The sequence below is a fragment of the Danio rerio genome, chromosome 8 (genome assembly GCF_049306965.1).
Source record: "Danio rerio strain Tuebingen ecotype United States chromosome 8, GRCz12tu, whole genome shotgun sequence".
NCBI classification, from domain to species: Eukaryota; Metazoa; Chordata; class Actinopteri; order Cypriniformes; family Danionidae; genus Danio; species Danio rerio.
Genome location: NC_133183.1, coordinates 31058882 through 31086363, shown reverse-complemented (window position 1 = coordinate 31086363; position 27482 = coordinate 31058882). Strand labels below are relative to the sequence as shown.

The 27482-nt window shown below is 35.5% G+C and overlaps 1 protein-coding gene across 10 annotated transcripts in view; it reads right to left on the bottom strand.

The window, feature by feature from the left end:
• The window catches only part of grid2 (glutamate receptor, ionotropic, delta 2), a 704448-nt gene that overhangs the window by 585335 nt on the left and 91631 nt on the right, over window positions 1-27482 (bottom strand). For all 10 annotated transcript variants that reach the window (XR_002459338.2, XM_073909344.1, XM_073909341.1 and 7 more), the window contains 1 exon segment: window positions 22222-22377. Coding sequence is in view for 9 of the 10 variants with exons in the window: in XM_005167161.6 (XP_005167218.1) it covers window positions 22222-22377 (156 nt within the window). In the remaining variant the exon portion in view is untranslated.

Here is a 27482-nt window from a genome sequence, read left to right as displayed (position 1 = left end):
GAGCAGCTTATGATAACAATGTTCTGTTATAAACTGTTATGACATGTATCTGTCATTATCAGTATATGTCTGGTATTGTTGACAATAGTAGACGATTAAGTAAATATACTAGTGGTGGGCCGTTATCGGTTTTAACGTGCTGCGGAAAATATGGCAAAAAGTCCTACATGAAATTATACGAGGCTTTGAGCGTCTACATATGACGCCTGAGGTAATGGAATTCCTTTTGCATTGGTATAGTGAAGCCAATGTGCTTGACCATGAAGGAAGAAAGAAAGAAAGAAAGAAAGAAAGAAAGAAAGAAAGAAAGAAAGAAAGAAAGAAAGAAAGAAAGAAAGAAAGAAAGAAAGAAAGAAAGAAAGAAAGAAAGAAAGAAAGACGATTTGGGAAGGATTCAGAGTGAAATAATTTCAGTTAACAAGAAGACATTAGGTACAGTAGCAAACAGACAGAAAAGAATAGAGTACATTGTACATATCATTTAGTATCACCACTGCACTAAAGTAACAATAAAAATGAGTACATAAGGTTGTCCACAGTATAAATGCATTTTCTCATGAAAGCAGATTTCAATAATACGCTTAACCTTGTCTTTTAATGCCTCGGCCCCTTGTTTAACCTCCAATTTCATATCTCTTAACCTTCCACAGTGAGCTAAGAGCTTATCAGAGGACTAATGTGTGTTGCTATTAACCAATGATGAATATGAAAGTTCGTGATCTGAGGTTCAACATCTCAAATAGCCTTTTAAAGATTGGTGTGGTTTAATAGATGTGTGTTAATTTATGTTCTTTCAGAGTGGGAAAAAAGGCCCTTCAGTTGAACAATATGGGTTGAAATCATATTACACATTGTTCGATGGCTTATGCATAAAAGGTTAACAAAGGCCTAGAATGTTTTACATTAATACCTTGGATATTTTATTTGATATTTTGATGGTATAGTATAAATATTGTATTGGAGCTATAAAAATCTAATAAATGGATAGGTAAATGTGAATAACACAGTAACACTTTACAATACAGAGCACATAGTTAATAGGTCATGTATTTACTAACATAAACAAGCAATTAATAATACATTACAGTGTTTATTTAACTTTGTTAATGTTTGTTAATTATTGTTCATTATTAGTTTGTTAACTCACAGTGCATTCACTAGTGTTAACAAGCATAACTTCGGAGTTTAATAATGGGACTTTAAAATGGTAATCTATGATTAAAAAATTCAATACAAGCATTGTTGCACATTAACTGATATTAACTAAGTGGCCATATACTGTAAAAACTGCATGTTTCCACAAAGTTTGTTCATGTTGTCCCAAAACAAATGGATAAAGTTAATGAAACAAATTAAGTGTATGAAAAATAAAACAATTAAGTTTCCCCCCAAAAAAATCTTCATAATTTGAGTTTAAATTTAAGTTTGAGCAGCACAATAATTATTTTTCGCGAGTAAAGTGTTACCAATAACTGAGTAACGCAAAGGTCTGACAGCTACAAAATAAAATAAAATATATTAATAAATAAAAATTTGATTCAATTAAATTCAAAATCAATAAATTAACATAAATTAAAAATAAAAAGTATATATATATATATATCAACAATATGATATATAACAATATCAACAATTTTATAACATTAGTAGTAGCATTTGTTATTATTATTATTACTATTATTATTATTATTATTATTATTAAACACTTCCACTTATCTGACAAATAAGGCCTCATTCACAATCAAATCACTTTGAACAATGTCCTGCAGAATGAAATCCTCTGACTCATCTATTTACCTTTAGACCAGGTGGTCAGCTATTATAAAGATAAACAATGCATTCTCTGATGCTTTACTGAGGTCCTGATTTATTCCAGCATTATCGCATTCAGCTGACTGACAACTTAGCCCAGATGCCAACAGTTGGCCCAACTAATGACTGGCAGAGTGACGGATGGCACGTGCGAGTTGGCAAACAGGCATAACAGCTGCCAGAAGATGTGGAGTGAGATGTTAAGATTACACAAAGGCCGGTTTCAGGGTTAAGAGTGTTTTTTTTTTCTTTCTTCCCAATAGCTGTTGGTGACAATTTCAGCACAAAACCCAGATCATCCTGGGATCATCCACTGACATCCAAATGCTCAAATGAGACTTAAATCCGAGCCCTTTGAATAGAGGAGCTGTAAATTCTGCAGTGTAGAGGATTGGGTGAGGATCGAGACATATGGAAGTTTTGAACACCTTCTTGCCTTGTCTGAGGCAGTCCTGATGGAAGTCCTGACGGTGGAAATCGATAGAGAAACTGTAAAGTAAAAGAGCGAAGGTCAGCCATGACTTCTGAATACAATGGCTGACCTCCAGAGCTGGAGCAATCAATGGACGATCCACTGAGTGAGGCTTAACCTTATAACCGCACAGTGCAGGCTGAAGTCAACATTTTGGTTGAAGAACATTTGGTAGTTTAATGACACTATTCAAGGCAGTTGTTAAATTGTTTTTCAAAGTGGTATCCCAGAAGAGGGTCATGAAAAATAAAAAAGGTTATTAAAAAGTCCAGCGCTCTCGACTCATGTTACTAAATATTATTTAGCATATTTGGTATTTTTTCATATTTTTTTATTTAAAATAACCAAATATAAGTATTAATAAAAATGATGATGATAATGATAAATTTAATATTAAAATTATTATACAAAGCTAAAACAAATGTATTGTTGTTTAAAATAACATAACCAATAACTGAATGAATAAAAACTACTACTAACTTTTACTAAACTGACAAAACCTTAAATAAAACAGACAATATAACAATAAAAACCATTCATACTATTAATACATTATATATAAAAAAAATAAATAAATGTAAAGGCTTTTTCATTTTTCATTACTCCTACAACGATTACTACTACCACTACAACTACTACTACTAATAATAATTATAATATTTATAATTTCTTACATTTATACAGCACGTTTCTGGACACTCAAATCTCTTTATACAATTTTTGGGGAAATCTCCTCATCCACCACCAGTGTGCAGTATCCACCTGGATGTGATGGCAGCCATATTGCGCCAGACCGCACACCACACACCAGCTGATTGGTGGAGAGGAAGCAGAGTGATGAAGCCAATTATGATATGGGGATGGTTAGGAGGCCGTGATGGACAGGAGTCAGTGGCAAATTTGGCAGGATGCCGGGGTTAAATCCCTACTGTGCTTTTTCGGAGGACATCTTGGGATTTTTAATGACCACATCCAAAAGATGGCGCTTACTGAACAGTATAGAGTCCCCATCAATATACTGGGGCGTAAGGGCCCACACAGACCATAGGTTCAGCAACCTAGCCTTCCCATGTGGTTACCCATCCAGGTACTGATTGTGCAGCCCTGCTTAGCTTCAATCAGCGACCATGTGAGAGTTGAAGAGAGCTAGCTTGCGGCTTGCTGTTTACTCCTCCTACTACTACCCCTACTACTCCAACTACTACTACTACTACTACTACTACTACCACTACTACTACTACTACTACTACTATTACTACTACTACCACTACTAAATTTCCTTTAAGACAAGTCATTTCACTTGACGACCATCTCTGAAATGCCTCTTGTGCAGTATGCTTGGGTTTTCTGTCTATTTGGGGAAACATTAAATTCTCCAAAATGTCTTGCCAAGCATACCACTGAATTTCATATTATGAATCACCAACAAAATTAACCAACAACTGTGTCTTAAGTTTAATTTCTAAACATTCAAATCAAACTAAATCTGCAGAAACCCACGTCTGGTCCGAGCCCCTTCCCCGGAGTATATTCAGTCTATAGCGATCAATGATTGGCTCCTGTACTAGTAGGCTGGGCTTTATACACAATATTGACTGTTACACTTTTCCCTATTCAAAGAGATACGAGTGACATGTCTTGTGTATTCTATAGTCTTTGCTACTATTACTACTACAAACTATGCCATTCCTCCATCCAAGTCTTAAAATTTTTAATAAAACATCAAAGCATTAAATAATGTTATCATAGTGAATGTGTGCAGCAACCAATCAACTAATGCATTAATCGATGAAAGATTGTATATTCTTTAAAGAAATTAAACAAAAAAAGTTCATTGCCAAGTCAAAGTCAATCAAAGTCTACTTCGCAATCTTTACCTCTTACTAAAACCAACTCAAATTCTCCTAAAATTATATATAAAAAAATAAATAAATAAACACACACGAATAAGAAAGTGTGCCTGAAAGACAAGACAAGAGTCGCGTGATAGTGCAAAGACGTATGACTTGCACTAATGAATCAATACTACCTTTCATAAGGCCTGGGTCATTATAATTCTCCCAGTGATTCAAATCACTATGAAGGGAACTGCAGGCTTATTTGTATTCAGTTTGGGCGCTGGAGGGGGAAGGAAGGCCAGGCGGCAGTTTGCACAATCAGGTTCCCAGCAGAGTGAAGGCGGCCTGGTCAGGAGAACCTAATTCTCCCTCTCACAACGGCTCAGGGGGATCAGCCATGAGAAGTGTCATTACGCTGACAGGATCCAATGGAATGATTTGAAAAGGACGCGATTGAGGTTGAGGAGGAAATCTGTGAAATAAATGAGAGTTATTATTTCTGCTGTAGCTGTGGATGGCGAGGAAGACAGGGAAAGAGGCAGGCGGTTCAGTGGGAGCGAGAGGCAAGCGTTTTACCCCCAGGGTGATTGGACTTTCTTTTCAGACAACTGAAAGCTGTGTCTATGCTTTGGACGATCACAGCATGGGACAGTAAACGCACACACAGCCACTGAGCGATGTCAAAAACATGAATAAAGCGACTGATAGAAATTTGCTACAATAACACAACTTGGAAATATCGAATGCTCTTTCTGCCATGTTGCCGTTGTATTGAATTAGTTATTGTATTAGTTATTGCAGAGTACTCCATGTGGAGCCTATGAAATCATAATATTGGAAAGAAGGTTTTGCTTTATTATATTCCAGCAATAGCTTTTCACTTTATTTTTTGTCTCTTTTCTGCTTTTTCTCTTGTTGACATATTCCTTCCATGGAAAACAGACACGATTTGGAAAAATGTTTTATTTTGTTTGGTTGTGAGTCGATAAAGTTATTGTATGAACGGTAATCTCTTCAAAATGTGTTCTTTTGTGTTTGAGAAAGGTTTGAAATGACAAAAGCATCAGTGTTAAATTACATGTCAGAAATTGCTAGTAAACAGAATTTAATACATTATGTATTACATATTACTAGTTCTTTCATTTGAATGCAGTGCTATTTCAGAGACATTAATATTGTAACGTTACATAAATCCTTTTGAATTCATTTTAAGTTACTTTCAACAAGTAAACCACAAAACATTTCCAAATATTAATTTTGCCATTAAATGTAATTATTCAATAAGATTTGTTTGCACAAGGAATCTGAGGGCTTAAAAAGTAGATGACAGCTTTTGTTTTTAATTTAAACATTCTACAAAAAAAAAAAAAAACTAAAAAAAAGTTTTTAACTAAACCTCTTTCAACGATACATATATTATTCATTTGCTTTTATGACACCAGAATGTAGACTGTGTGTTACGTTGTCATGGCAACCACATAAAATTCACATTATGGGATATTCACCACTAAAAGGGTAGGAAAACGTGTAGGTATAAGATTATTTTAAATGAACAGTATCAGACTAGTGATAGTTCCCACTAATTTGTGTATGTTTTACAATCATTTTCTTGAGGACGGGATTAACAAAGCAGAAGGGTGCTGACTACAGTCCCCATGTGTATGCTAAGGTTTACGCTCTAACAACTGCGGACATATTTTGTTACATGAATATATATAATGATGAGAATTCTAAACATTCTAAACATCCCACATGCTAATTATTTTCAGTGGCAAATTATGCCTAGAGCACAGATATATATACAGCAACATTATGCATATAAACCATATAGTTTAGCTTTTCATTGCTGGTTTTGACAGGGATTTTGCTGAATTGCTTTCTAAAATCTGGCAACACATCAAACTCCAGCACCAGCAAACAGACCTAGTATTTTGTAATGTAATATAATGTAATGTTTATTTATACAGCGCATTTATTGTGTATGGCCATACACCCAAAGCACTTCACAATCATGAGGGGAGTCTCTCCACACTACCATCAGTGTATAGCATCTACTTGGATGATAAGATGGCAGTCACAGGACAATGGTGCCTGTGCGCTCACCACACACCAGCTATAGGGGGAGTATATAGACAGTGATAGAGCCAATAATGTCTCGTCTGAACGACGGCACTCACTAACAGCCCTCTTCACTATACTGGGGCATTAGGCTGTGGTAATTTCTCCCAGTGCTGGTTCAATATTATGTTTTTCTGGTGGTTTGTTAAGCCCACTCACCTGTGAGAGGCACACTCAGAATGTATAGTATTTTGGGCTGGTGTGTGATGAGGTGAGGTTAAAAAAAAGGAGTTTTAGGGGTGCTTTCACACCTGCCTTATTTAGTTCGATTGAATCGCACTAGAGTTCATTTCCCCTTTTGGTACGGTTCGTTTGGGCAGGTGAGAATGCAGCAATTGTACTCGAGTGCGCACCAAAAGCGGACCAAATAAGCGTACCGAGACCTGCTTGAAGAGGTGGTCTCGGTACGCTTTCAAACGAACCCTGGAGCGGTTCATTTGTGGTGAGAATATGATCCGTACTAAAACAGGTCTAACCGCAAAAAGTACTGGACTAATTCAGCTGCCGTAGGCTGATGCGCTGTGCATTATGGGATATGGAGGAAAAATATTTGTTGACAGCGCTTTACCAACAGGGAGAGAGAGAGAGGGGAAAACATTACCTGATGGATTGTTGGTAATATTTCCGCAAAATGACCATGTCACAGTTAAGCTAAATTAATTCACGTCTCTTCCTGAAATGACGAGGGATGCATTAAACACTGTTTTCCAGCCACGGCCGCGCTTCATTTTCGTAATGTATAGTTTGTCTAAAGCAGGGATACAATCAGCCAGCGGAGTCGTCCCTCCAGAGTAAAAGGTTTTGTTTACCTGCGGGAGTTCACTGGCATTTTCCCGCACGTGAATTCTGACCAATCAATAAGCAGTTTAGGAAATATGTTCAACAACATCTGGCCAATGTGAGATGTGGATTTTGTCAGATGACTGCATTTTGGTTCGTTTCAACTGGTTCGGACCAAAGCCAGCAGTGTGGCGTGAAAACGACCCAAAGACGGCAGAAGATGAAACAATGTATCATTTATTACCCTTGGTCTGGACCAAATGAAGCGAACTACAGATGTGAAAGCACCCCTTAGTTTTATCCACTTGGGTTCAGATGCTCATGGAAAAGATAGGATTTTAGTTGTCATTTAAAGTGAGTCACTCTAAGTGAGCCTGGTCCTAGCTGGTTTGCTTAAATATCCCAAATGCTCAACACATTTCTTTAAAAATGAACACTCTGAGTAAAATGTCTAGTAACTTCTGTTACTGAGATTATAACATTTTATAATAGCACTGTAAAACCCAACAGTCAACTTTATCAATTGAAATGAGTGTAGTTAACTCAAAATTGACTGAAAGTTAATTCTACTCATTTGAAAAGAGTTTTGAACTCAGTGTTGAAGATAATGAGTTAATTAAATACCTCACTACTTCAACTTTAATGAAGTAAGTTTACAGCACTCATATATATTTGTTTTTTAACTCAAATGGTTGTAGCAATCAGTTTTCTCAAACAGTTTGAGTTGCCCTAATGTATTAGTTTGAGTTATTTTCATTTATTGGGTTTTACTTTGCTTAAATTGCTTCATTTACTCAAATATATTAAAATCACAGTACTCATTAGGATTGGTTTTTAAACTTAAATGGTTTGTTGCAATCAGTTTCTTCAAACAGTTTGAGTTACATAAAATTTTCGGTTTTACAGCGTAGATAAATAATTAATAATGTGTTATATTACTGCTGTACAGCGAAAAGAAATATACTACTTTAGGTACAAAAATTTTCTAACAAATTACTCCCAAAACTGCTAGTAAATTTCACAACAAATACATAGAAACAACAAGTAAAAAAATAGATAAAAGGGGTCATGAAGTGAAAAATCTCAATTCCCTTAAAGTCAAAAATTAATAAATATATCCCTCAACCAAAATAACTTTGCAAGTGATTGAAAAATAAATGCTTTAGCAGTTAAATTGTGTAAACACTCCACAAAAGTGAAACACTAGTAAAAACAGAAAACATTCAAGTACAGTACACGCGCATTCAATGTCTTGTTCATTAGGTTGTAAAGTATAATAACCTCAACTAATTTTAAAGTCTGCTCATATCCCAAATCTCCAAAAATTTTGTTCTAATTAAATCCGAAAAGCAATTATCTTGCATAACACTAGAGTCTGAGACTATTGAGTGCTTGACTCCTCTCTCACAATGATCTGCTCAATAATCATTTCCATCATTCAAGCCAAATTCGCACTCACAGCTCAGACGGGCGTCTCTCAGCAGGAGTAGGAAACCGGCTACCCCTCCTGCCATGTCCAATAGAGACATTCCGCCAGCTGCTGTTTTCCCATTTTCCAAAAACGCAAAGAAATGTCCCTCCATCATTCATGGGAAACTTTGAAAGTGCCAGTTCCACCATTGAAGAAGTGCCAAACTTCACATTTGGAAGGCCAAGTTCCTCTGAGATGCCACCAAAACACAGTGCCGGGGTTTTACCCAGCTGTCAGCTGTAGAATGCCATCATAGCATCGCTTTATTACAAATGTCAGACTCGCTGCTGGAAACACCCCCCATTGATTAGAGGCTGGATAATTGGATTGTGGCTCTACCTCAGAAACACTGGCAAGGGGCATTTAGAGGGTGAAGACCATGAAAGGCAATTCCAGGATGTGCATTTAGAAGAACCGGATGAGAGGAGGAAGACGAAGAAGAATAAGGTGATGACGTGAACTTCACTCAAATATAGTTTACATTTGTCGTTTGTTCAAATTACTAATTTAAAACGAGCTGAAACACAATTATTTAGTTTTTATCTTGAAACAACTTAATTGTTTTGTGTTAAATCCACTTAAATTTGTAGAAACTAATTCCTTCATGTTGTCCCAACACAAACTGATTGTGTGGAACCCAACATCTTTAGAGTGTTGAAGAAATTTCTGGTTATGAAATTTGCAAACAAAACAAAACAAAACAAAACAGAGTGGGACGTGCTGTCGACTACAGCAAGTTGGTAGCTGGTTTGAGCCCCGGCTCGGTCGTCTGGCATTTTTGGAGAGTTTGCATGTTCTTCCTATTTTTGCATGAGTTTCCTCCAGGGTGCTCCGGTTTTCCCCACATTCCAAAGACATGCGGTATAGGTAAATTGAATAAGCTAAATTGGCCGTAGTGTATGTGTGTAAATGCAGAGGTGCATGGGTGTTTCCCAGTGCTGGGCTGCGACTGGAAGGGCATCCACTGCATAATAACATATGCTGGAAAAGTTGGCGGTTCATTCCATTGTGGCGACCACTGATTAGTAAAGGGACTACGCCGAAAATAAAATGAAAATAAAATTTAAAAACAATATAAATAAATAAATAATATATGAATTAAAATAATATGAAACAAAGTATTTACATTAATAAAACTGATTACTTGCTTACTCTATGGCCATGACATTGTATAATAATTATTATTATTATTATTATTATTATTATTATTATCATTATTATTATTATTCAGCCAAAGACATACATGATATAAAAACATGATCTTTCTCCATTTATTGAACAGGCCTCAACATAGTGTCACGGTTCGGGAGTGATGAAGAGGAGGCGAGGACCCAAATGCAGGGAATGAAGAGTTTAATGAAAAATAAAACAAAAACAAAACTCAAATCTCCCCATGTGGGGAAAAACACAACATATTACACACTCAACTAGACAAGGATTGGAACTTGACAAGACAATACATTAAACCACTGTTGTAGACTAGAAATCAGCAGATACAACAGGGAAGGGAACAATCAATAACGGACCAGCACAGAACAGAGCACACTAGGAGAATAAATAGGAAAGACAAACCAATAAACAGACAGGCGGACAGGTGAAAATAATAATTACAAACAAGGTAACAAGGTGGGTGGGACAAGACAATAGACGGGAGAGCGCATGACACAGAAAGACAATACAAGCCATGCGCTCACATAACACAACACTGAAGCACACGACAAAAGCATGTGACCAAAATGTAAACACCGAGCCACGTGCTTTGACAAAAGACGCAAGACACGAGCACACGATGAATGACTCATCGTGCACTCACACACGCAGCGTGCATGCTTCATCCCAGCGCCGACCAAAACCGAAACCAACAAGACTGAGACGCTGGGAATGAAACACCACGCTGCTGACAAACGAAAACACAAACACGAGTACAAGAGCGCACGCGTCTGAGGGATGCAGAGCGCGCGCGCGGCCGCGTCAAGCAGAAGCGCGCACACTCTGCGTACACCCACGACGGCGCGCACGCACACAGAGACAGAAACAGGACCGGACATGGGTAGTGTCAGAGCTCTGCCACCAAAACAAGAATTTACAAAGACCAGAGTGGCAGAACCCTGACACATAGACCATTTTTAAAGAAAAAAAATCCATATTTAGAAATCCTTCAAAGTAATCCACACTACCCTTTTTGTCAAATAATAGACTTCATTAGCAAAAAAAAAAAAAAAAAAGGTTTTCCAGCATTTTCAGAAAAAAAAGAAAAATCATAAAATCATATATTATTTAACAATATTTGCTTTGGTTCAGCTCTGGAATGCATGATCATAATACATTTAGTTCATGACTTGTCTCATAATGTTCATACATGAAGTAGATGACAAGAACAGCCGCTTTGTTTCTGCAGCACAAGTGAAATGCATTTACATTTAATCATTTAGCAGATGCGTTTATCCAAAGCGACTTACAAATGAGGATAATGGCAATAAAAAAGCAATAATATCAAGAGCTACAATATGTAAATGCTGTCACAAGTCACTTGCAGAATATAAACTTCTGAAGGGCACACAAGTCTAAACTATAGTGTATTTAGGTAAAGCAAGTCAATAGTGCAGAGTCAGTTAAAAAAAAAAAAAAAAAACTACTGGCCATGTGTTTAAGCCACAGAAAGTCATTGAATTATATTAGAAGGTGACATTTATTTCCGATTTAGTTGCCTGGCATGAAGTAATAACTTAAGACGCTTAAGGCTTTTTTGAGAAACCTGCCAAAGCTCAATTCACTCTCTTGTAGTTTAAGATGCTTGCCTTTCAAAACTTTTTTTTTTTTTTGTAAAATAATTTGAAATACCTTAAGGCTAAGTTTAACAGCTGTAACTCCCATAAGTTTTATAGACCTACATGATTTATGCGGTAAATGATGAGGGGGGAAAGCAAAGCACACTGTTCTTAAATATCAACAAATTTACAGCAGTTCCCAGTGGCTAAGGATGGCCAGCGTGAAAGTAAGCTTACCTTGCTATCCGTCATCAATAATGAAACACCTCAATTCAACAGAGATTTAGTGTCGAATCTATGAAATTAATAATTGATGAACTGTTCTTGAAAATTGTACTCAGCTAAATATAGGGAGCCAATGCAAACAAACACAGAGATGATGGAATGCCTAAATCATCCAGAAAAACTTTACAATTTAGAGGGCAATTACACAACATGAGCATCAACTAAAAAATGCCACATTTTATGCATTTTTGCACATTTTTTTAAACAGAAATGTTGGTTTGGGGGTGTTGTGATCACAAGCTGTGTTTTCTCAGCTGAAAATTACTTACGGTATTCCTGCCTAACCACAGCAAACTGCACTCACCAACTCCTGTCACAGCTGACAACAATTTGGTCACACACACACAAACACACACAAACACACACACACACACACACACACACACACACACACACACACACACACACACACACACACAGCTGAAATTCATGATTACTGATTACATGGGCCATATATATATATAATATATATAATATATATAATATATAATATTATATAATATATATAATATATATATAAACACACCACTAACTTTTCACAGACACTTTGCTGAGTCTTGTTTTCCCATGAAAATTATTTTAAACGTTTTTTTTTTTTTCTGTTGGGCTTGCCGTGTTTTGATCCATGTCTTGTTTAACATTTTGATTATTTGCTGTACAGCCTGACCATTAGCCTGTATTTTGACCATATATTTTGAATTACCCTTATGACACTATATGCTCCTGTTTTTAACCATTGACTGCATGACTTCTCTTTAATAAACTGCATGTGGATCTGCACATCCTTTGTCAGCAAAATGCAATCTAAATGCCATATTTTTTAAAGAAAAAAATCATGTAAGTGTTCTGTCAATGCATGTAGTAATGCAAGCAAACATGCACGTACATGGCAACCAAAACGATAATGGCAAACTACAGGAGTGTGTGTTTATTAATTTAATTTAATTTAATTTAATTTAATTTAATTTAATTTAATTTAATTTAATTTAATTTAATTTAATTTAATTTAATTTAATTTAATTTTTACAGTTATTTAATGTATTAAAATTTTATTTATTTTTTCTCAGATTTGTGTAATTGTAATGTTCCCATTTTTAGTAAACTGCTGTAATGTAAATGAGCACAGTCAGAAAAATTGTAAAATGGAAGTACACTTTTGTGAATAGAGGTAGAGGTACAAATATTTAATTGCACAACTGGTCCCCAAAATGAGATCTAATCCACAAACTAGATGTACAAATAGGTACCTTTCACAGTAACCCCCCCCCCCCCCCCATCCACCCCCAGAGAATGTCAATTTTTAGTGAGAGAGAACACTTTAAAACAAGAGAAATCACTGTATTATTTAACCTCACTTACCATTTTATTATAATATTTTCTTCAGAATTTTCATCATAAGGAAAAAACTAAATAATGCAGTAATCACACATACTGTATTTTATGTTATGCGTGTTCTGCTTCAAGCTGCTTTTTACATCTTCACTCATCATTATAATTAGTCTCTTTATCCTACCCTTGAGAGTGAATGTCTGTTATATTTGACCCTGCATTATATATGTCATTGTCACCATTGTTCATAAAGAATAGTGCAATTTTCCATAACACACCACACTAAATCATGATGTCAAACCCTTGACATGCTGTACACACTACAATAAGCGTCTAGCAGAAATATATATATTTAAAAAAAACATCAATTTTATCACAAAGGAAGAGATTGCATTTTTAACAGTAATGTCACTATAGTATGAAGCTTTAGTACACAGTTCTGTTAAAAGCATTACATGGAGGTCTTCTGAATGACACCCTGTCATGTTTCCAGGAAATATGTTTTTTTTACAGATGTACAGTGGCCATAGTGACAGGCATTTCTTTAGCTCACAGTACAAATGGATATATGAAACTCAAGATCATCTTAGATTAAATTAAATTCATTTCAGGTTTATTTTTTAGTGCATTTTTACAATAATTACCATTGAAAAGCATTTTTATAAAAGATGCACGTCATTACAGTCAAAAACAGAAAGATACAATAATATCATCATTCATTCATTTACTTATTTGCAGAGAACACATTTTTATTCATAATAAACAAATATGACTGAAGCATGTAGCCGAATATTCAAAACCTGGACTTAAAAATAGCAAGAATCTCCATAAAACCCCATATTGATCGACTACTAAATGCGGACATTTCTGTCTCAGTGTTTATATTGACTGGTGCTCTGGTTTGTGTGTGTTCTTCATAATTAAAAGATCCATCATGCAGATTAGCAGTGGTTTATGGTGATTGGCCTTCAAAATAATTAAACTAATTCAAATAAATCTACTGTATACTGCATGCAGACCATTTGGCTTTTTTCTCAGAACCTAAATGTATGCGAAGGGCCCGTCAATTCACCAGTCATCCTTCAGTGCTTCTGACCTTTCATACAGACACGCTCCCCGGTGAGCCTGATGATGCTTCAATGAAAAGGACAAAACAAGATACATCAATGTAAAAGCATACTGTAATTACTGATGCGAGTTCAAAGGGAATCTGACTTAGATGGCAGTTCAGACAAGCCGCTGATGGTTAAGAAACACGTCGCACAGAGAAAACTAGATGAACAAAGCAATCTATGTGCAGGCGTACACACGTACATGCAAATATAGACAGATATAGCAGGCTATTGGAAGTCCTGAGAACAATCTGGCTGCTTTTGAAAAGAAAAATAACAATAGCTGGGTTTCCATCATAACGTGAAGCAAATATTTTCAAAGTCAGCTAAAAAAAATAAAAATAAATAATGCAATTTAGGTGTGTTCCCATTAAGTTGTTAGGGCTTATTCACACAGAACACACATTTCCATTCCAGTGCACCTTTAAAAGTAAAGTAGTGTATGTAAAATAATCCTATTTTAAACGTAAAACAAAATTAATGTACTTACCCCACTGGCAGATTATTTTCTTATTTATTAAGGTAAAAACACTTCAGACTAACTATTTCTGAAAATAAAACAAAAATTTTTTGTCTAGAAAATGCTTCTTAATTTAATTGTTTTAAATATTTTGGACTAAAAACAAGACAAAAATGTATATACTAATAAAAACAAACAAATACATAAATAAACTATATTTTTTTTGTGCAGAAAATGCTTCTTAAGTTAATTGTTTTAGATATTTTGGACTAGAAACAAGACAAAACAAACTCATAAAAACTTATTTATTATTATTAAAAATAAATAAATAAAGAAAACTATATTTTTCTTGTCCAGATAATGTTTTTAGAAATTTTGGACCAGAAACAAGACAGAAAAAAAGCCTATTTGCTAATAAATAAATACATAAATAAATAAATAAATAAATAAATACAATGTAAAATAACAATTTAATTTAATTTAATTTAATTTAATTCAATTTAATTTAATTTAATTTAATTTAATTTAATTTATTTAATTTAATTTAATTTAATTTAATTTATTCATTTATTTATTTTTTGCATTGCAGTACAGTGCAAGATTTAGTTTTTGTGTTTGATTGTTTGTTTTTCACTCTTTTATGTTAAAAAACACCCCACCCTGATTTGTGAAATGTTCAGAACAGAATCATGATTAATTGATGTAATTTTTTTTACAAATTGCACTATTATTGTTTTTAAAATAGGTTGAATTAATGTGAATAGATGGGTTGAACGGAAGCATATACAATTGATTAACCACCTCAGAGTTCACAACAGGTGTGTCTTTACAGGATTGTCAGTTATTGTTAAAAATCAATTTCCCTGTAGAGAGTCTTTTCTATTTTTTCTGGAACCTGACTGTTGTGCTCTATTGTAGATTCTTGCCTTCTCATTGGATGTTGCTGATCATCTGCATAAATTCTCCGCAACATTAATTACAATATCTCTCGCCTGAAACTGTAACATTTCACAAAATTTCCAGTCACTGCAACCTGCAGCTTGTGTTAATCCTAGCATGCTAATGCTAATCACCATTAATGTGAATTCCTGGAATTCTGCCTCATTTACAATTAATAAACAAGAAATATCAGAAACAGATGTGCTATCATCTTGATCTACGCATTAGAAAGTCGATTAAATCTGTCAAATCTTCAGCCTCTTTTGTCAAAAGTTGTTTTTTATCTCTTGGCTTATTAAAAAGTCCCAATCCTGAACAGATTGTACATGAGAGACAAGGTTTTCTAGAAGCATTTCATGTAATCACATAACAGGAAGCTGAGTTTGAGGAGAAAAAACAGATGTTTAAACAAATGAGGAACAAATAACGAGGTCCAGAATTATACATCCATAAGAAGCAGAATCATCTGCACTCATGCTGAACCACAACACATGTGCACCTGTAATTAGGCTCCTTTACGGAAAATCTTCAGACAAATAACAGAAAAGGATATTAAAGGAGTGCTTTATGGGAGCTAGAAGACCCATCGAGAGCAGAGGGTGTAGTTAGCTAATGCAGGACTCTCCATTAGATAACAGGGGTCAACTACAACATGTCCCACTTTCCCCTTCACCTCCAAGACCCCACACGGCTAAAAGGATGGTGGCGCAGCTCAATTCATCCACACTCAGAGGGGAAGGAGAACAAAAAGCCAAGATGCTTGCCAACTGGCGCGACAGCCTCACAGACAATTAAATGAAGGGAATGAGAGTCAGAAAAATGTCAGCCATGTTTACATTAACATATCTGAATAGCGTTAGCAGCGGATGTTACCTAACAGGCATGTTGCAAAACAGCCATGTCATGTTCTGCTTCTTTTGGGGTTATGTTTTATATTTGCAACCACGTTTTGTCAAAAGGGAGATGATTAGCCTAATAAAAGATCTTAAAGCTGTCAAAATGATACATGGCATGGTACATTGGTCACACATAATACATGAGTAAAATGATGATGTTAATAAAAAAAATAAAAATAATAATAATAATAATAATAATAATTTCTACAGAATTGTATAGCATTAAACAGACCAAAATATCAAGTAATTTTGACTTACTTTTTTATTATTAGGGTTTTAATATTCTTCCTACATGTGTATGTGTGTTTTACAGTTTTTTTTTTATTGTTTTGCCCCAAATTTCAGAACACGAGGCACAAAATTCACTACCATTGCCAAAATTGCCCATTTTGTTAAACTCTTAACTCTTTTTTCAAATGCTTAGATACAATACATATTAGTCAAAGATACTTGACTAGTTCATTGAACTAGGATTACCTTTCAATATAACACACTTGATCATCAAACTGATATCATTTCCAAACACAACCATACCTGCCAACACTCCCAGGAGTCTCCCGTATTTTAGACCCACCTCCCACCACCCTCCCGTTTTGTTATTTCTCCTCAGTTTTTTGGTCTACTGTAACACCCCTAAGTAGCAAACTTTGGTATAGTATCCGATCGCAGCAGCCGCCCAAAATTCACTCCATAGTACAATTACAAACACCACAGTACAGTTATTAACCCGCTCAGTTCCCAACAGTGATATTGAGAGTCAGACACCTCACCCCCGTCACATTATTCATTTAATTAACATGATGTAACAATCAACTGCACTCAAAAAATAAGTGTTGCATTACTCTTGATACATGGAAACCAATGTACATTATTACATATAAGTTTTAGGATAAATCAAATTACATCAATTACCAGAGAAAATTACCCAACTGGACTACATTATCTTTAGATTTCATAATTATTCATCCTTGTTCCATTTACAGTTAAAGTCAGAATAATTAGTCCACCTTTTATTTATTTATTTTTTTTCTCTCTTTTAAGTATTTCCCAAATAATGTTTAACAGAGCAAGGGAATTTTCACAGTATGTCTGATAATGGTTTTTCCTCTGAAGAAAGTCTTTTTTTTTTCGGCTAGAATAAAAGTAGTTTTGATTTTTTTAAACCACTTTAAGGTCAAAATTATTAGCCCCTTTAAGCTATATATTTTTTCAATAGTCTACAGAACAAACCTTCATTAAACAATGACTTGCCTGATTACACTATCCTGCTTAGTTAACCTAATTAATCTAGTTAAGCCTTTACCTAAAGCTTTATAGAAGTGTCTTGAAAAATATCTAGTCAAATATTATTTACTGTCATCATGGCAAAGATAAAAAATAAGGGGGGGGGGTGGCTAATAATACAGTGGGGCTAATAATTCTGACTCCAACTGTATATGAGTTCTAGATGGGTTTTACAGACAATATTTTATATTTGACATTACTGTATGCAAAGAGTCCATTCACAGCACCACAGCAGACCAATGTCAGGCCTGGATTTGCATTGACAGAAGGTTCTTTACAAGATTTTTGACAAACAGCCCTGATGTGAAGGACAATCTGTAGTCAAATCCAACAATATTTTTAACCAACAATATTTAATGATTTTTAATGATTGTTTATTGAAGTGATGTGTATTTTGTGTGTGTGTGTGTGTGTGTGTGTGTGTGTGTGTGTGTGTGTGTGTGTGTGTGTGTGTGTGTGTGTGTGTGTGTGTGTGTGTGTGTTCTAACGTTGTGTTCATTTAGTATTTGTATGATAAAAGGATTATGTAAACCAATGACCCAGCAAATGCAAGGCTTGTCTAAACAAATGAATCCAGCATGCACAGTTTTAAACAATCCATTAGAAGTTGTCACTGTTTAGAGTTTTGAGTATAGAGTTTTTTTTTAATTATCATCAGGGTTGTAAAATGTGTGACAAAAAAAAAAAAAAAAAACTGTAATAGGTCTTTGACCCCTATCAATTTGTCCTTTATGGTTATTAGTTAAATAAACTGTAAAACCATATAAATTATTACATTTTTGTCACCTTCAACATTCACAAAAAAAAAAAAAAAAATTCAGCTAGTTCAGTCATATATGCTGTATATATTCAGCATGTACGACTGAACTAGCTGAAATAAAAGATTTCTATAGACAGTTTATATACACAAACAAAATAAAACAAGTAAAAGTCAAATTAGAAATAAAAAAACAGAAACCAAATTATTAATACAAATTGCAATACCATCTCAATGAAACTGAAATAGCACTGCGCTTAACATAATGTGTGCCATTTAGCTCATAAACCTACATCTAATTTACTAACCACCTGTGATCAAACTTAACTAGCCTCTATTTATACTGCCATTGTCATTCTTCACAGTGCAAACACGTCTCAGTCGGTGCTATTTGTCTAGTGCAATTATTGTTGCGATATTACCGCCCATGCTAAGCAGGTGGTAAACACACATTTATTGAAAGATGTGTTTGTGTACGTTCTCTGTTGATCATAAGAGCAGCGATTCATCAAAATTATGATCCGATAATGAAAAAGAACTTCATGATGAGACATATATCAATGCATGGTGTAGTTCAGCACATTTTAATGATCCTATTTATCCCTTTCAGAATTTGGTACTTAAAAGCAGCCTGTAAGATGAAGAATTCTGCAATAAAAAATTTTGTGTGCATCGTTTTTTTTTTTTTTTTTGGTCTTTTGCATTATTATATTAAGATCTCCTTTAGTCAATCTTTTGCCAAAAAAAAAAAAAAAAAACAACAACAGACAGAGCATGCAAATAAACAACATAATCCCTACTTAGTGAATCCCCTCTGTGTAAATATCACACACTGTCTGAGTTCAGACACAATTCAGCAGAATTCAATCCATCATTGCTCCGTTGTGGAATTTAGTGAAACTGGTCATGGTAATACATCAGAACATATAAGAACAGGCACATAAAACTTATATAGCAGAAAGGGAGGAAGAGCAGAAGATGCCAAAGTTAGATTAAGTGCTAGTTAACTGAACTCTGCAATTGTATAGAGCACAGTGAACCTGCTGATGCATGAATGGCAGAGATCCAGGGGTCTTGTACCTGTCCTCTTTTTCCTGCAGGATAACAGAAAATGGCCCTGCTCCAAGAACTAACAGCACTAATTTGAGAAAACCACAGCATCATGGCATTATTAGATCATCCTGCTGATCTGCAATCAAATATTTGGATATGAGATAATGCTGACCTCCGAAAGCTGCCTTTGTGTTGAATGCAGACAATTGCAAAACATTAGGCCGCGTGAGCATATAAAGTTGAGGATTGAAGCACAGCTTTATTATAAATTATATATATATATATATATATATATATATATATATATATATATATATATATATATATATATATATATATATATATATATATATATATATATATATATATATATAAACTTAGGCTTATTTTAAGTTAAATTTTAAGTTAAATTTTAAACTTATTTTAAGTTAAATTGATGACTGGGGATCAGAGTACAAATTAAGATTCACCCAAACTATTTACATACAAATGTGTATATTTTAAACAGCAAGTAAACAAATGCAGGCTATTCATGTCTTTTGTCTTATGCAAACATTATTTGTCTCTTTGGAGGTAGTGGCTCAGAGCAGAATGGTGTCCAGCTTAATGAACGTCATGAACAATGTCTCCCACCCTCTCCAAGGCATGTTTGCAGAAATGAAGAGTGCATACAGCAACAGAGTGATCCCTCTACGGTGTAACAGAGGGTGCCGCTGAAGGTCATTCCTGCCTACTGCCATAAGACTCTACGATTCTTCCGCCGTGTGCATGAAACATTGACTTGTTTTGACTTCTCTGCCTGCAACTGTTAGTCTCCGCAACTGCTTTACATTTGCTCTGTTTACAACATCCAGTGACCTTCAGGTCATGTGTATGATGTATTTTGGTTTATGTTACACTGAAGTTAATGAATCAATCCACTCATTTAACTCAAGTTTCTACCTACACTGAGATCTATAGCCTATGATACTATTTACCAACCCAGTGATCTATCTAATCTGTCCAACCGATCTACAGTACCACTCCAGTATTCTAACTTTTCACCAAGTAACGTATCCAAGTTATCAACCAATCCAGTGACCTAAATTATCCAACCCAATCCACGATCTGTTTATCCTCTACAACAAATCAGCCCATCCATTGATCCATCTAACCCAGGGGTGTCAAACTAGACCGCCCTACACAGTTTAGTTCCAACCCTGCTCCAACACACTTAAGCCGTGGTCACACTGCACTTTTCACCCCATAGATTTTCATTTATACACATGCAAATGCGGAAGACCGAAAACACAAGCTTGTGCAACATGTTTTACTGTCGTTGCATTGCAAAGTTCAAGCTTGGTGAACTCTAACCTGTGAAATTACATTACTTTACTAAATGAGACCAATCGAAGATCAAAACATGACAAAATATGGACTAATCACTTGCTTTTTTAACCCCTTTATCTCGTTTAACCCCACCCCTTTTTGAAGTGCTGTATGACAGAATTTCAAATGCTCAAACGCATTACCTGTCGGTTTTAAACAACCCTGATGGACTTAGTTTGATTAGGTGAGTGTTATTAGGATTGGAACTAAACTCTTCAGAGCTGTGGCCCTCCAGGAATCGAGATTGCAAGTGATCTAACAGTTAGATATATAAGAAGATGTGTGGATAGATCACTTGAAATTTTGACAGATTAGTTGGATTGGTTAGGTCCAGTAACTGGAGAGGCATGTTAAATAGGTCGGTGGATAGATCAATTGGCTAGGTAGATGACTTGATAGGTGTATAGTTTATATAGCTTAGATCACTGAGTGAGTGAGTACTGTAGATAGGTTGAAAAGGTTATGACGTCACCGAATGGGTAGCTGGATATGCTGGATTTGTTAGGTCACTAGATAGATTGGATAGACTAGATGATGATTAGGTGGGTAAATAGGCTTGGTAGATTAAATCAGTGTGTTTCAACCAGCTCTGCTTGTTTTCTTAGTCTCCTTAACCAAACACACCTGATTCAGATCATCAGCTTATTAGCAGAGACTAAAAGACCTGTAAAGGGTGTGACACAAAGGAGACATCCTAAACATGCGATGTTGGAACGTGTTTGAGAAACACTGGATTAAATCACCGGGTGCGTAGGTTAAATCAAAGGGTTGTTAAACTCGATTCCTGGAGGGCCATAGCTCTGCGCAGTTTAGGTCTAACCTTAATTAAACACACCTGATCAAACCAATCAAGTTCTTCGGGCTTGTTTGAAAACTACAGGTTAGTATGTTAAAGCAGGGTAGGAAGTAAACTGCAGTGCTGCCGCCCTCGAAAATGTTTGACACCCTTGATCTAATGTATCTCTCTGCCCATCCAATGATTTCTCTGTCCTACAGAACATAGATACAATAGTGTTATACCTACCCACTATTGTAACCTATCATCCACTATCTGTACATAATTTGCGTATCTACCCTGTGATCCTAGTAACCTATACATTAGCTTACCTTCACTAGGCAATTTATCCATCCATTCATTGATCTTTCTAACCTACAGAACATGTAAATCCACCCATCCACTGATTTTAGCAAGCTAGAACACCACCCACTGTCTTTTACCTATCAGTCTATTAAACCATCAAACCACCCAACCAACATATCTAACTACTGACAATTATCTAATAATCCATCCATCCACCCATCCATCCAATCATCCTATTCTATTCCATCTCATCCATCCATTCATCCATCTTCTCATCCAATTGCTATGTAAATTGTATTAAGAAGGATCATTCACTCAATGATTATTCTCAGTGTCGAAACTTTAGTTAAAGGAGCCCAGTAGAGTGCACAAGCATATTCTGAAAACAGGTGACTTACCTTCCTGCACTGCCTGGAAAGGGTTGTTTCCATCTACAAACTCCACGGACACAGTGATCTTCTCTGTCTCCAGGATTTCATTGTTGAGGTTGAGATCCGCCACTGCCATTCGGAACACCTCATCGTCCTTTTTGGCAGACTCATCAAAAATGGCCCCTGAAAAAGACGATTTGTTAAATGTATCATTTGGTTAACAACTGGACACAATAATAGACACTAAAAATTTACCTAAGCAAATTACAAATTGCTTGATAACGCTGTTTGCTCATTCCAGGCCAATATAAAGATGTCATGTAGTATTTTAGGTAAACATTAACAATACCACACTGCTTTATTTATATTGCTTTAGAGTGTGTGTATCTTGGTAACTAGCAAACACAGTGATAACAACATGCAAACAGAGGATATAAATAAACATAAATACACCTATCAGATTGTCTTTGTTTTAACTCACTCACTTTCCTTTGGCTTATTCCCTGTCTTACAATGGTTCCCACAGTGAAATAAACTGCCAATTACTCTGATATATGTTTTACACAGCGGATGCCCTTCTGGCAGTAACCCAGCACTGGGAGGTCAACCTACAGCTCTGGGAAACGCCCACACATTTTTGTCATTCACACACTATTGCCAATTTAGTTTATCCAATTAACCTATATTACAGGTCTTTGGACTGTTGGGGAAACTGGAGCACCCTGAGGAAACCCACACAAACATGGGCAAAATTTTGTGTTTAACAGACATCTAATAGACATCTAAACATAGAGAGCGTGGTTAAACTTGGGCTGTCCATGAAAATCTAAGAAGACATGAAGACACCTAAGACAGGCTTTAGTTTATACTGTATGTGTAGTCATTCATTTCTGTTTATTTGATGACTAGTCTATTTATTTTAGTCTAGTCTATTAGAGGCATCCTTGTCCAGACGGGACTTGAAACAGAAACTTCCTTCTGTGAGGCATCACTTAGACACCAAGTTCTCCATTTTTAAAAACAACAAATGATAAAACACTATGCACATGCTGTACCAAAAAAAGTTTGAAAAGCCTAGCACAGCACAAATATCATCACGATGTTCAATGTACAATGAGATCCAGACAGCACAGCAGTGCCAAAAATCAATGCTTTATTATTATTACTCTGTCTGGCTTCATTTAGCATCTTACTTTATTAATTTAATCAATTAATCTTAGACAAAGTAAAAGTATATACACATTAGCTTTTAAGTAAAGAGGTATCTGCAGACTGCCAAATATTAGCACTTCAAATATGTTTATAATTAAGCACGCAAGGATATCTACATACAGTATGTGTCAGGTTTCCAAAAGCGCAGGCAGAGAGAAAATATTTCTCTAAGCAATTTCATACTTGTTGGTCTCTACAGGTCTGCCTGCAGAGGAAAACAGTATTTTAGGGCCTAAAATTGAATCTTGTATATCTATGTACAAGGAAATTGAATCTTGTCGACCTGTATACATGAGAGCTACGTCAAAAAATTGTCAACTCTCAGCGGCATGTGGGAAGTAGACTGAAGCAGAGTATTTGCGCAGCATGTGGGGGCAAATTGGTGTTCTTTCAATGAGTGGCACAGGGGAGACACTCAAGATGTGCCCATATCACATTAGAGTCACTGGTCAGTTGTGGACAAGACACTACATGCAGGACCCTGTGCCAACTGTCAGGATTTTAACGAGAGAAATCTACAGAAAAAAAAAAAAAAAACCTCACCCAATCTCTCCAATCCACTGCAAAACATCATAATGGCTCTTTTATCTGAGGACAGAATAGAGTTGCCATAGAAACAAAACTCAAGGTGGAAGCTTCTTTAAAGGCGAATACTTCATCCGTAGTGATGGGGAATGACATAGAGAGGGTATTAAGTCCACGCACATCTGCCTTGATTTGTTTGCAACTTTAACTAAAGCCATCTATTAATCCAGAATAATTTAATTAGATTGGATAGTAACTGAAAATTATGATTAAATAATGATTAATAAAGGTTGTTTTACAGTAATAATACTAATCTAATCTAGAAAGCTCTGTGTATTTAACAAGAAAGAAAGATATTATGCAAATATCACCTTAATTATTTTAAATTCGACCGCAAAGTGGCTAAATGGTTGTCTGTGTGGGTTTCCTCTGGGTGCTCCAGTTTCCCCAACAGTCCAAAGACTGTTTAGAGCAAAGGTTGCCAAACTTTTCAGCCCCTTAAATAACAATGCTATTGACTCGTGACCCCCAAATTCCTCAGAGGTGTTGATAAATATACAAAGGTTGCACACAGAACAATAGGCCTATGTAAACACAAGCATATTGACAACACAAAAAGTGCAACAGTCTAACAACCATATTATTTATGGTCATTTAATCATTTCTTGGATTTAATATTAACCTCAACTAAAGGGACTGGTGGACAATGTTTTCAGCACAAGTATATTCTTGGTTTAATTTTGGTGACCGCCAGTCAGAGATCATTCATAATATTAAGTTGTGGGCTGTATTTATTTTTAATGTATTTGATTGCTATGAAGGGTGTCAAAGTTTAACCTGGTGCTATAAAATTATTCTGCTGCAGCTGATCCCATTGCTGCTGTGTTAATCTAATGTGAACACACCAATCCTATTAAAAAAATAATAATAATTTAAAGGCTGAAGTTTTGTAATTTGCATTTTGTTGTTTTTTACTATTAAAAACTATAATTTTTATGGTGAAAATATGTGGTAATTCTAATATGCTCAATATGTTCCAGAGGGTCCCGGCCCCCACTTTGGGAACCACTGGTTTAAGGGATTTGGACAAACTAAATTGGTCATAGTGTTTGAATAGGAGAGTGAGTGGGTGTTTCCCAGCTTTGAGGGTTGCACTCTGGGTTGCGGCTAAAGGGCATTCATTGTATAAAACATATGCCCAAGTTATTGGCAGCACATTCAGCTGTGGCGACCCCTGACAAGGCAGATAATAAGTCAAATAAAGTCAGTCAGAGAGGGATTATTTAAAGTTACATTATTTAAAGTGGCATAATTTGATAGATTATAAATCATTTATAGAGGGCTTAAGTACAAAGCACATATGTTTATATGTTTAGTCTGTCATGCATTTGTTGATCCTTCCCCTTATTTATTTCCTCCTCTTATTATTGGACAGTTTAAGTTATTACGAAAGGGGACCTTTGGCCTAAAATAAAATTGAAAGTAAGAAAGACTGGAGGTTTATGAACGGAAATGTATGTTTATTTTGCAAGAGCATCTAGCAAGACTTTAACACTTAAATGAGACCCGATTATTAAATTATTCACTCTTAGTTTAGTCAATTATGTGCCTGACTGATTCTGAAGGTTACGGTTATTACGGATACCACAGTAAGATTTTATGCACATACAAACACACAACAAAATCCAAAATATTCTCTGAAAACAAGGCTATGCTACCGTATGTGCTTCTTGTTTGTCAAATAAAATTACTTAAAACACTTAAATATTATTTTACAGTAGTAAAAGTTTGCATAACGAATGATTGATTTATCCGCCAGTGACCCATCCAAAAGTAAATATGCAGCTTGTTTTTTTATTACCTGACCTGCAGATTAAAAGCAGCACCAGCGGATAAAACTGAGAAATTATGTGCTCCTATTGTACAGTGTCACCCATGACACTAAACTTGTCGTGAAGATCTGGGAAAAAATAAAATAAACATGCTAGACTTTCTGTAATGGTGTCGTGAGGAGTCACAGACATGGTATCGGTTGTTGTGAACTATACCACATTACACAAGAAGAAATAATTTAATCTTGTGTCACAATGCCCGCGACACCCTACGTCAAGGAAATTGTGCCAAAATTGTGACATGGTTGTGTGATCTAAACAGGGCTTTAGTCAAGCAAAGATAGCTTGTTGTAAGGATGTTTACATATTTGAATGAAAAACAAAAGTAATATGAAGAAAATAATTTTTACTCAGAACTCAGCACCTTGCTACCATGTTTCATTTTGGTAATAAATAAATAAATAAATAAAGCCAAACAATAAAGACAGACGGCTCAACTTGAAAATACATTAAAGAAATCAAAATGTTGAAAGGACGCAGATGCTCGTTCAAACTGCGGCAAAGACTTCCTCAAGCACTTAGGTAGTGGGATTGAGAACAAAATGTAATTCAACAATAAAGTGCTCAAGAGCCTGTGGCAAGTCCTCATAAGCAGCACTGGCCAGATTAATATCCTGCAGCCACTCTCAAGAGGAATAAAGCAACAGGAATCAAATTCTTGCCTGTCTTAATCAGTCCCACTCACTATGCCTTTGGGGTTTCTCTTCTTGGGATGAGGAAGAGACTGTTAGTGTACGCGAGTATGAGAGGGTAGTTGCGGATTCTGATTTACAAGCTGCTGGATTGCAGCTCTAAACAGACAGAGAGGCTGCGGCTCTCTGGCAATTGAGTTGCTGGGCAAAAGACAACTTCAAGAAATAAATCAAAGCAATAGCATTGAGTCTGGCTCAAGACATACCAAGGGCAAGTGGATTCATACAGTACAGTCATGGAGTCCTTTGTCACTTTAACAACATTGGGTCACAATAACATGCGTGCGTGCAGATGGTGGGCCAACTTTGATTAGCTTTCTCCTGAGGCGAGACTTGTGATAAAATCTTAAATCTCTTGGATTAAATTCGAAGCAGTGTCAAGAAATGGCAGCTAATCATATAGACTTCCTTCAGCTTTGGCTACACAGACTAATAATAGGACAAGGGCACTAACTGATAAGGCAACAAATAGCAGTTAGCTGTTCCTGCAGGGTTCTTATACCTTTCCCAAAGTCAAATGTAAGCATTTTCAACCACTTTCCAGGTACATTTACAGCATTTCAAATCAAATTAAATATTTACACACATATACGTACTTTATGAAAATATACAATAAGACCTTTGTTATAGAATTCTATAGTATAGTGCTTCAATGGATTTTTGATGGTATGTTTGCCCAAAGCCCATAATTGAATTGGCATGGTTTACTATTTTAAATGTCACTTAGCCACATCTTATATGTATTTTATTTTAATTTCATGCATTGTTTACTCATGAAGTGGTAATCTCCATTCATTTGTGTCTTTTCCAACTGCTTAATACAGAAAATACAGCAAGATCATGTTACAGACGCATCTCCAGTTTTTATATAATGCAATAAACATAAGTTTAATATAGTTTACTTATTATTATCTATTTAGCAATAGAAATTATTATGAAAGCAGGCATGGTGGCTCAGTGGTTAGCA